Genomic DNA, 12336 nt, shown 5'->3' on the forward strand with positions numbered 1-12336 from the left:
TTTGTTTCTTCTCGAATTAATTTAAATTAATTCCATCAATTTCATAGTGATTTATGTGTCTCTTTAGGTTCACCCTCAGCTAGACTTGGGCATTGTGTCTAGCTCAAATAATTAATTAAATCTAATTTAATTAATTATTTTCAATGAATCACTAATCAAACATGCCTGTCACCATCGGTGGTCGTCTAGCAATGGTCAATGGCACTAGAGACTAGGTATATATTGGCGTAAATATTTAAAGCTCTCAAGTTCCATACAGGTACAGTCCTTCCGTCGACCATCTCCCGGCCTTAGTCTAGGGCATGGAATTGGGCGTCAATTCCCATTCTGGACCAGGCAACTATGTTGAATACTTGAAATTCATTTACTCTATTGATCGACAAAGGAAACCATTTCCTATTTGATCAATCGCTATGACCATAGACTTAAAGAGTCTAAACATCTCAAAGCGCATAGGAGATATATCCATCATATACTGATAGGGGGCGGATTCTATCTTGAAATCCACCATCCTCAATACATAATCCGGCTACACTGGAAAAGGCTTATAATGACCACATCAAAGACACAGTCATCTCTCGCTAGACCAAGATATAGCCATCATATGCATGCAACTGCCATGATTCCCAAGTCTAAAGGCTAATCCTGTACTATCGGTCCTGGAAATTCAAGTCATACCGACCAAGCCTTAAAGGCTTCCGTATGAAGATTCCCGCGAGTCAGTTCAATCAGTTAACAACCTTGTTAACTAATCTGCTAAAATTGCATAGACATCTCATGTTTGTCACCGATGAAATACGACAGTCATCCAATGAATGCAATACTTAGTGCAAGTCTCCATAGGATTCTCAATGCCCAGTGTCGAGGTTCTCGACTTGGAACGATTCAGACCAACCCTCAGAAGTTGGTTTCATAGCTGTCATCTAATGCACAGCCCAACTACATGGGTTATTTAATTGGTTTGTAGGTATTTGTTGTGACGTTAAAACCTCATTGAATGTAAATAGTAATCACAACAAACACATAATGCCATAGATGAATGCTTACTACATTCATCAAGATAACCCACATTCATAAAGATTGCAAAATGGTTCCCAAAACCGCTAATTCAATTGGCTTTCTAGTCACCATTTCTAACATTTTGTTGAATAGATGTCGTCACCGCCGTCCGAGCAGATGCACGATCTTTTTTCTTCTTTCTTTTTTTTTTCAACCGGGTCGATGGGTTCCAAGTTTGGTCGTTTTTTAAAGATTTTCACGGGTTTTGACCAGTTGACTCCGGGTTTGACCTCCCCTGTTTTCGTACCCTAGCCCGGACAGGATGCAAGTCAGATTCCCGATCCAACAAGCCGATCCAATCCGAGTTTGAAAACATTAACTTAATATAAGCAGCGAATTCATAGGTAATCAAGGTCAGACAGATTAGGACCAAACATGACCTCAAAGATAACTTTGCCAAAACATTTCGAATTTCCATTGGAATTTGTACAAACACTATGGCAGAAATTTGAGCCCTTAGAGATAGAATTTTACTAACAATACAAAAAAAAATTAAAAAATTTATGAAACTGACTCAAACTGTGTATTATAATATTATTGTCAGGAAGGAGAATAATTAATGTCATTACCTTGCAAGATTGCTAGAGAGCTACACTAACTTCCACATCTCGCTTAAATTTAAAAAAAAAAAAAAAAAGAAAATCCCATAGCTTGCAAATACTGTTCTGCTGTAGGGATCAAGCGGCAGACCTTTTGGCAATACTTGAACTATTAAATTAGACTCAAATTTTATACAGAAACTGCATTTATGTGTAAAAGGTTTCCCATTCTGAACATCGAACACATACTCTTGTATAAATCTTAGAAATAATTACGTTTCCTTCCATTTAAGTTTGGTATAATTATATATAAACCCCTTATAATTTAAAAAATTATATATAATTTCATTTAGTAAATAGATCTTTCGTTTGTAAGAATTCAATGAATTTGCTGACATTAACAAAAGAAAAAATGCTATATTTACCTACTTGTTACTGACTTATTGCAAGTCAAACAAATTTTTTCTAATTAAACTATCCTTATAATGATAAAAATATACCGTCTCACATATATTAATATGTGAAGACGTGTGAGGGTAATTTGATCATAGAAAAGTTTATTTGACTTGCAACAAATCAATAATAAGTCAATCGAGGGTAAATATAGGTTTTTATATGATTTTTTGTCAATATCAGGGAATTCGGTTAATTTTGCTTAATGGAAGGACTTGCATGTTAGATGGAAGCAAACTTTTGGGATGCCAAATATAATTTTTAAGTCATAGAGAGTTTACATATAATTACACCAAATCTTAGGGGAGGTTGGGTGTAATTATCCTAAATCTTAATATTATTAATACTGTTTCTGTTAAAAAGAATTAATAGGTAGCTTTTCTTAATGTAGTTTATGATATTTCCTTATTATCTAATTGACCAAAGTCTAAGGTCTCATTAATCTTGAAATTTGCTTACATACTAAGAAACCTCTCACCTATCTGAAGCTCATATACGTCTCCTTTTAGTATTTTTTCTCTCCTTAAAATATCTCACAGCCATCGGATTTCATCATCATCTCCCAAGAAAGTAATCACTATTCGGAACACTATGAATTCAGGTTTACTGCCATGGCGATGCTTGATTCATTCTTCAAACAGAGCTTCAAGCGGCAGACCTTTTGGCAAAAGAATCAATATTTGAAACTATTATATTAGACTCCAATTTTGTACAGATACTGCATTTATGTGTCAATCATCTTGGCACCGAAAAATAATTTTAACAGCATATCTAATATGCTGGTACGAAACCGCATAGACTTGGCTCATGCGGAGCATTATCGATTGGACATCACATGCCTATCACTATTTCTAAATGTCATTGGTCATTGACCCAGTACGATACTGCGAACCTTCCGGTTGTCCTCATGCCACTTCTCGAACTTCAAACGTTCTTCGCATGTGGACCCTTCCGGCAAAGTCCGAGGAAGAGACCCATCCAGAACATAGGTCTGGTTCTCAAAATCTAGGACAATCCTAAGATTTCGTGGCCATTCATTTGTATTTTATTTCGTTAAATTTATTAGTCTCAAGAAATACAGTTAGTGGATTCTTAGACATTTACACCAAATGGAAACAAAAATTTAGTAGATTATTGCAATATTATATATCAAGTTTAAGACTTAGTTTTTAGTCACTAACCCATCCGACTATTTCTTCAAAAAGCCCACCACTTTCAAGTGGGGTTTTTAGGAAACCATTCCCTAGTGGGCTTGGAGTCCACAAACGCAATTCTCCATGTCCCGCTTTTACGATTCATATGGAAAAAGGCTTTATGTGAGGTAACCTATACCATTCTCATCCAATGAGATCCTCATGTTATTTTGCCTCACTTCTTCACATGATCCCGAGGACTCCAAGCGAATCACGCTACTCAGTGTTAGGCCTGACCAATCAACCAAATGAATATCTCAACTGCCACCTCCCACAACTCGTGAGACCAACCGATCAACCAAACGAATATCTCAACTGTCGTCCCCCACGACTCGTGAGATAGGGAAACAGGAGTATATTCCATTCATTCACAATCATAGTGTAGCTTTCTTCCATTACAAACGTGGCATGACTCGTGAGACCATGAATGAGTGAATGTAGCATCCACAACATATTATTGTGGATGGAAGGCTTGAATTTAATCAAACTATTTGAATTTTAATCCATTATGGGCCTAATATTTAACTATGGACCATTCAAGTGAGAGTTAAGATTGTTGTAACTAAGACCTCATCATTATAAGATTTACATGCATCAGTTTTAATCATTGAGTATAAACAGATGCATTCCAAACACATCATACTCCAAATATTAAAACATACACCACATGCAAAAACAAGCCTAACATGCCCATGTTGGATGATCACAAGCCCAATCCTAAGTGATTCACTGAACTTGCAGTGAGTCTATTGTCAATCTAGGGTGTGGCCCTAACTATTACAAAATAGTAACCCATTACTATTCTAATGGGCCTTCCTCTTTATTCTTCTTCCGTCGTGAGCTCGGTCCAACGGGCCTAGGCCTTCCTCTCCTTAGAAGCTTACATTTATTCAAAATAAATAAAACCTCACTTTCCTAACTACACTCATTACAACTGAAATTGAAAACCCTAACTAAAAGTTGGGGGGAGTACAAAAGGAGGGAGAAAGCAAGCCTTATTATTCCAAGGCTAAAAACGAAAGAAGGAATTAAAACAAAGAGGCACGCATGCCTCACCCAACATAAAATTAAACCACGCATCCGGCTAATGGGCTTTGTGATCATCCCTATTGTTTATCCAATAAATAATAATTAACTCATTTATATCAAATATAAGCATGTTAACCAACTAAATACAACCCATGTATTTAACAATAGGTATCCAATATCTAATACTAAAAACATAATTAAACGCAGAAAATAATATACTAATAATGCAATTAAAAAATGGATATCAACCACACATCCAATGTACAATTTTTTTGTTTGCTTGGAAACCATTTTCAAATTAATTTAGGGCACAATTAAATTTTAAAAAAATCCAATTTAACTAAAATTAAAATTTGCTAATATTAAAAAATTGCAGAAGACAGAAAATTCTAATTTTTCGGAAAAAATGGCACAAAACGACCCAGCCGTTCGGACAGCAGATGGTCGTCTGCTATTGACCGCACTCCCTCCTGGCCAGTGACCGACCGGCAAGCCAGCAACGGTCGTACAGATCCATTTTTTAAATTTTATTTTTGAATTTCTACAATTAAAAACTGAAATAAAGCCATGCATTTCAGAAAATCCAATTTTAAAAAATGCATAGATATCCATAATTTAAAAGCTAAATTAATACACATTAAAATCATAAAACATGCTTTTCAAGAGCATATTAAACACGTTATTCATGCTCAACACATAATAACATGTTAATCGTAAAGCCACAACACTGAACCGGGCTCTAATACCACTGAAAGAATCGGTAGGCCCGGAACGCGGCAGAAGCATGAAATAGAAAAAATTATTAAAACAAATCCAAGGGGTGTTCCCTTTAAAATTCCCGGGCATTTGGTGTTTGTCAAAAGCATAATAATCAACATATAAAAGCATAGAAACAAAATATGAAACTTTACCTTTTTGTTTCTATAGTTGAGCAGCAACATGCGTTGTTCCCTTTCCGTTCTCCCGTTCACTATAGGATCCAAATTAGAACCCCTCTAATTTGTCCACACCACACTAAGGAATATATATAGTTCTTTTTCTATTGCTAGATAGAACAAAGAACAAAGAAAAAACAACTCCAAACTAACACTATTGTTTAGTGCTTTTTTTTTTTTTCTACTTAAATACAATTCAATGTAGAACAAAAAGCAGAACATTTTTTGGAGAGAAAAGAGAGCAAATTTCGTGGCTTAGGTGTTGGTTATACATGATATATGTATAATTTTGTATATTACAGACAATTGAATTCAAAATTCAAAATTTTGTAACTAATCCTATACTATCAGAGCCGAGAATTCAAGTCATACCGACCAACCCTCCAAGGCTTCCATATGACGATTTTGCATGTTAGTTCAATCTGTTAACAACCTTGTCAACTAATTCATTAAAATTGCATAGACATCCCATGTCTGTCCCCGATAAAACATGACACTAATCCAATGGATGCAATACTTAGTGCAAGTCTTCATAGGACTCTCGCTGCCCAGTCCCGTGGTCCTCGACTTGGAACGTTTCAGACCAACCCTCAGAAGTTGGTTACATAGCTGCCATCCAATATGCATCCCAACTACATGGGTTACTCAATTGGTCTTTGGGCATCTGTTATGACGTTAAAACCCCGTTCAACGTAAATAGTAAGTACAACAAACACATAGTGCCAATGAATGCTTACTACATTCATCAAAATAATCTCACATTCATAAAGATTGCAAAATGGTTCCCATAACCGCCAATCCAATTAACTTTCTGGTCACAATTTCTAATAATTTGTTGAACAGATGTCACCGCCATCCAAGCAGATGCACGTCCTTTCTTCTTCCTCTTCTTCTTCTTTCTTTTTTTTTTCAACCAGGTCGATGGGTTCCGAATTTGACTGGTTTTTATAGATTTTCACGGGTTTTGACCGGTTGACTCCGGGTTTGAACTCCCCTATTTTCGTACCCTTGCTCGGACCGGATTCAAGTCAAATTCCCGATCCAATAGGCCGATCCAATCGGAATTTGAAAACATTGACTCAATATAAGCAGCGAATTCATAGGTAATCAAGGTCAAACAAATTAGGACCAAACACGACCTCAAAGATAACTTTGCCAAAACATTCCAAACATCCATTGGAATTAGTACAAACAATATGGCAGAAATCTGAGACCCCTTAGAGATATAATTTTATTAACAGTACAAAAAATATATTAAAAAATCTATAAAACTGACTCAAACTGTGATTTATAATATTATTGTTAGGAAGAAGAATAATTCATGGCATTACCTTGCAAGATTGCTAGAGAGCTAGACTAACTTCCACATCTCGCCTAAATATAAAAAAAAAAAATTCCACAGCTTGCAAATACTGTTCTGCTGTAGGGATCAAGCGACAGACCTTTTGGCAAAAGAATCAATATTTGAAACTATTATATTAGACTCCAATTTTGTACAGATACTGTATTTATGTGAGAAAGGTTTTCCATTCTGAACATCTAACACATACTCTTGTTTAAATCTTAGAAATAATTTACATTTCCTTCCATTCAAGTTTGGTATAATTATATATAAACCCCTTATAATTAAAACAATTATATACAATTTCGTTTAATAAATAGATCTTTCGTTTGTAAGAATTCAATGGATTTGTAAAAATATAACGTCTCACATGTATTAATGTATGAAGACGTGTGAGAGTAATTTGGTCATAGAAAAAATTTATTTTGACTTACAATAAATCAATAATAAGTCAATTAATGGTAAATATAGATTTTTATCTGGTTTTTTGTCAATATCAACGAATTCAGTCAATTTTGCTTAATGGAAGGACTTGCTTATTAGATGAAAGCAAACTTTTGGGATGCCAAATATAATTTTCAAATCATAGAGAGTTTACGTATAATTATACCAAACCTTAGGGGAGGTTGGGTGTAATTATCCTAAATTTTAATATTATTAATACTATTTCTGTTAAAAAAATTAATAGATATCTTTTCTTAATGTAGTTTATGATATTTCCTTATTATCTAATTGACCAAAGTCTAAGGTCTCATTAATCTCGAAATATGCTTACATACTAAGAAACCTCTCACCTATCCGAAGCTCATACGCGTCTCCTTTTACTATTTTTCTCTCCTTAAAATATCTCACAGCCATCGGAATTCATCATCATCTCCCAAGAAAGTAATCACTGTTCGGGACACTGTGAATTCAGGTTTACTGCCATGGCGATGCTTGATTCATTCTTCAAACAGCGCTTCAATGCTGCCAAATGGTAAACCCCAATTTCAGTCTTCTTATCTTTATTTGATCTGACCTGACCTGATTCCTCTATAAATTCTGCTACATCATGTGCTTTAGGGTTTTATTTTAGCTTCTTCAAACTGTTGAAAAGAGTTAGTGTTCATGGAGCCGGAAACTTAATCTTGATCTTATTATTGATATGCGTTATGGTAGTATAAATTAATTATTTTAGGCGGAAGTGTTGAATCAGACTTATTTGCGGTGGTTGTGTCCTCTTTTTGTATACTTGAATTGTACAGTGATTAGTGAATTACCGGTGGTTTTATGAGTTGGTTGTGGAAATATGCACTCTGATTCAACCTGTTTTCAATCTTTTGGTGCGGAATTGCAGTAAAACTTTGCTAAAACTCACAATCCCTCGGATAAAGTTACTGAGGAATCGAAGAGAGATTCAGTTAAAGCAGATGCGTAAAGAAATTGCAAAGCTACTTGAAACTGGTCAAGAAGCCACTGCCAGGATTCGGGTATTAATACAGCACATAGTTACTCTTGTTATTTTGTCATAATGATCATCTGTATAACATTTATGTGAAGCCATTGAGGAGATGTTGAAGGATTTGTAGTCAACCTTTCTGAATGTTATTTTCTCTTGGTCAGGTAGAGCACATTATAAGAGAAGAGAAGATGATGGCTGCACAAGAAATAGTTGAGCTCTTTTGTGAGCTCATTGCTGTCCGCCTCCCAATTATTGAAGCGCAAAGGTATTACTTCTCTTCAAATGTTAACATTATTGATTATAGTAGTAGCTGCAATAGTAGAAGTAGTACTTATAAGAATTTGAATAGTGATAGAAGTAATTATTGGGTTCTGAGCTTCGTTTATTGTGAAATTATATGAGAATGGTTTATTTTTCACGAGGTTGAAATTGGTCTCAAAGATTTCTGAGGTCTTATGTTACTGAGGTCTGCTAATAGTTTTACGAAGTAATTACCAAACTTTGTGGTCCAAGCCCAAGATGCAAGTAAATATTGGATCCTTCACTCCTGATGTTTTGCTTTAGTATCCTTTGTATAATTCACAATTGTCATGCTGGCACTGTCACTTGTTTTTTCCCTTTTTCATTCTAGCGTAGTGAATAACAGTTTTTGCTTCTTTTGCCTTCTGGTTGGTGATTTGTAGATATCCTCTATCTCGCTTTCTCTGTGGTCTAGGACTGTCATATGTGAAGCCTGGCCCGTAACAGTATGGTGGCAATTGAGTGCTTTAGTAAATACTGTTCAAGTAATTCATTTTTTTGGTTGAAGTTTCTGTCAAACAAATTAATGGCACAGAAATAGAATTTACTAGCTCAGTGTCTTCTTTTGGAAAAATTAATTGTCTGAACAGTCTTGAAAAACTGAACTAGGACCATCCATTCACTTAGGTCTAGACTCTAGAATTATGCATTTGCCCCTTCAGTGAATAACATGTCCATCCATTTTTCTTGGAAAGCAAATTTGGTATCATATCCCTCCATAGACCGAGTCAGAGAATCCTGTTTCAAGGAGCACGGAACTAGAAATCCTAGAAGTCACTTGCACTTTTTCTTACCGGACGAGCTAACGTAACGAGCTTCCCTTCTACTACAGAAGCATAATGACAATGCGCATGTGAATGGAAGTGTGAGAGTGCATCAAATTGGAATTGAGTTAACAGTTTGATACCCCAAATGCATCATATAAATTGCACTAGCAATGCATATTTCTAATATGGACCCAATTTAATAAATCACAGCAGTATGCATTTGTAAGTCATCACACGTGGCAGATGAAAAGTAGCTTCGGTTTCCGGTAGGAAGAAGGGAATAAGAACTTCTAGTTGCATTCGAATATTTATTTTACAGCACCATACACCTGAATGAAGTTAAAAGTGTTGTATCTCACATTCATGGCAGTGTTGATCTATTCATGCGTCTGAATGTTGGTTCTTGCTATGAGCTGATGATTGCATGGGATTTTCTCAATATAAAGACACACTCACAATTAGCCTTTTATAGCATAGGCCAAGTCTACATTGGAAAATCTCATATGAATTCAATAGAGAATTGATTTTCGTCTTCGGTATAGATAAAATTTTTCATGTTGGTGAAAGCTTTTGGACAACCACCTTTTGAAGAGGATCTAGAGAAAGCCATTTCCAATTCCAGGCACTCCCTGTAGCATCCAAATTTACATCCTTTTCGGGTTTGGCTACAATCTGACGTTCTTGATAAAGTTGAGGCAAGATCTTATTATTGCATAGGTGCTAATTCAAACGAAGGACCCTGCCATTTGAGTTATGGTTAGGTAGGGGGAGGCCATTGAATCTTTACCTTCGGGGTCACATCATGTTTACCTTAGGTATGAACTGCAACCACAGGAACAAAAGTAAATCCCTGCCCCACTGCTAGAATGAAAAGGGAAGGGCCAGTATCGACAGACAGTCGAAAAGCATTGGCGGAGGCGTTCCCCCTTTTCACCAAGGAAGACACAAGCCTCATTGATGACGGAAGGGGGGAGGGGGGATTGTGGAAGTCTGAAATGAGGGTTGGTGTAGTCCGTTTCTTTTTCTTCCTCGTGGAGGTGGCTACTTTGTCCATTACCGTAACTATATCCTTTATTCTGTCCCAGTGACCCTCTGAACTTTTTTCTTGATGTGTGAACTTTTTGGAGTTTGATTTGTCTTGTGAGCTAAGCCTGTTCATGTTGTATGCATTTCAGGGATTGCCCTCTGGACTTGAAGGAGGCTATTTCCAGTGTATGCTTTGCAGCACCGAGGTGTGCCGATCTGCCAGAGTTGCTACAGGTGCAAATTCTGTTTGCTGGTAAATATGGTAAAGAATTCGTGTCTGCTGCAACTGAGCTTATGCCCGAGTGTGGGGTCAATCGGCAGGTTAGACAAAGTGGCTCTTGTGCTCCATTTTACATAGCCACTTGTATTCAGTTCTTCTGTCTAAAATTTTCTTTTTGAAATTTGGAATTGCAGTTGATAGAGCTTTTATCCATTCGAGCACCTGCACCCGATGTAAAGTTGAAGTTACTGAAGGAAATTGCTGAAGAGTATGAGCTAGACTGGGATCCAAGTGTTACTGAAAGTGCATTGTTGAAACCACATGAAGACTTGCTGGTAATTACTGCTGCTTCTTGATTGCATTTCAATGTTCTGAACTGAGCTCCTTTTCTTTTCCCTTCCCTTTCCAGAACGGGCCATCGCAGTTTGTCAGTGGTTCCAAAGTCCCTCTTCCCAAAGAGAAGCATGATGAAGACGCTACAGCGGAACCTGCCGCCGACGAACACTCTGATTCTGATGCAGACTTTGACATAATCGATTTTCCTGAAGTCCCCAAGCAGGCATTACAGTCAAATAAAGGCTCCGTCACAGCACCAGAGATGTTGCCCTTTCCTGCCTCTGCTCTATCCGATGTTGATGATCAAGAAGAACCCAATCCTTCTGGAGGTAACCAAAATCTATCAAACTTGGGGTCTGAGGATGTAATGCTGGAGAAATCAGCTATGAAAGAAGACGCATCACCCAAAATTTCAGCCAGTCCAGTGGGAGACAAACAGTTTGTGCCATTCATATCTCCTCCATCACAATCTCCAGCATCATTTCCTGCGAGAGAGCACAGTTCACCTCCTGCTGTTCCGAAGACAAAAAATGTTAATGTGGATTTGCAAGACGTATTGGCTGCAGCTCAGGCTGCTGCAGAAACAGCCGAGCGTGCAGCAGCAGCTGCCCGGTCCGCAGCAAGCATTGCTCAGCTCCGGATCAGTGAGCTTGTAAAGAATAAGAACGATGCCGTCTCGGTTCCTACTGTTGAGAACCCATTTCATCTCGAGAAATCCAAGTCAGATGTGGTGGAAAAGACCGATCTACTTAAACACAAGTCGGTTGGTGATTCTGACAGTGCTTCGACTTCTCCAAGCCAAAATGAGAGTTATGAACAATACACGACTCACCAACCAACAGCCCATCCCTCACACTTTGATCCACAAGTGGCTGCTGGGACTTCTCTCGGCAGCAATGTTCTCAATCAAGGCGCCGGACATCACCAGCCACAGAGATTGCCCTCGTTGGATGACGAGACTTACTTCTCATACCCAAACTTGTTCACATCTCAAGGCTCAAATGTCAGCCCTCATGCCCAGTCACCTGCGGACTCCAAGTAAGCAAGACAGGATTTACATCCGTTGTGTTGATATTAATTGCTATAGTCTTGTAGCATTTCTATTCTGTATTTGGGTTGTGAGGTGAATTGCGCTTTTCCATTCGAATAATTCTCTATCTGCACGTTCATACAACCTGTTGTAAATTGAGTTGATGCCATTCTCCATATTTCATATGAGACGAGTTATCAAAAAATAGTTTTTGAAAATGCTGATCTCTTTACTAGCAAGGTGAAAGTGATCTTGTTAGCAGGCAACACATGGGATGAATGCATGTAGTTTCAGACGCTTAACATGTTCGAAATACAGCCATCTCAAATTTGGAAGGAGATACGGTGCAAACACTCTTATGACACATTTTGAATACATAGTTGGTTCTAATGCTTTCAATATTTAAGCATTTCAAATGATTTTGATTCTGATTATTTTAGTTATAACTTGATATCTTGTATATTATATGCACACATATCTGTCATGGTTAAGCCGAGACCAATGCAAGTGTTTGAACTTATGTATAGCTTGTGTATATTATGGTCGAATTCATGAACACATTACTTTGTGCATTGAGTGTAAATAATTATTCTATACCTTTCTTCTTAAAAAAAATAAGGTATATGTCAACCATCTAACTATTCTGACACTTCGAGGTCGTTGGAA

At 37.1% G+C, this 12336-nt stretch overlaps 1 protein-coding gene across 1 annotated transcript; it reads left to right on the top strand.

Annotated features, from left to right (window-relative positions):
• Nucleotides 1-7328: 7328 nt before the first annotated feature.
• Nucleotides 7329-11888, top strand: LOC105165944 (uncharacterized). The gene is made up of 6 exons (XM_011085100.3): nt 7329-7526; nt 7887-8019; nt 8153-8256; nt 10234-10405; nt 10499-10639; nt 10714-11888. The coding sequence occupies exons 1-6, from the start codon at nt 7477-7479 to the stop codon at nt 11680-11682; spliced, it is 1569 nt and encodes a 522-aa protein (XP_011083402.1). The 5' UTR covers nt 7329-7476; the 3' UTR covers nt 11683-11888.
• Nucleotides 11889-12336: the final 448 nt, after the last annotated feature.

The sequence above is a fragment of the Sesamum indicum genome, linkage group LG7, assembly GCF_026168435.1.
Source record: "Sesamum indicum cultivar Baizhima isolate 11 linkage group LG7, ASM2616843v1, whole genome shotgun sequence".
Classification (NCBI taxonomy): domain Eukaryota; kingdom Viridiplantae; phylum Streptophyta; class Magnoliopsida; order Lamiales; family Pedaliaceae; genus Sesamum; species Sesamum indicum.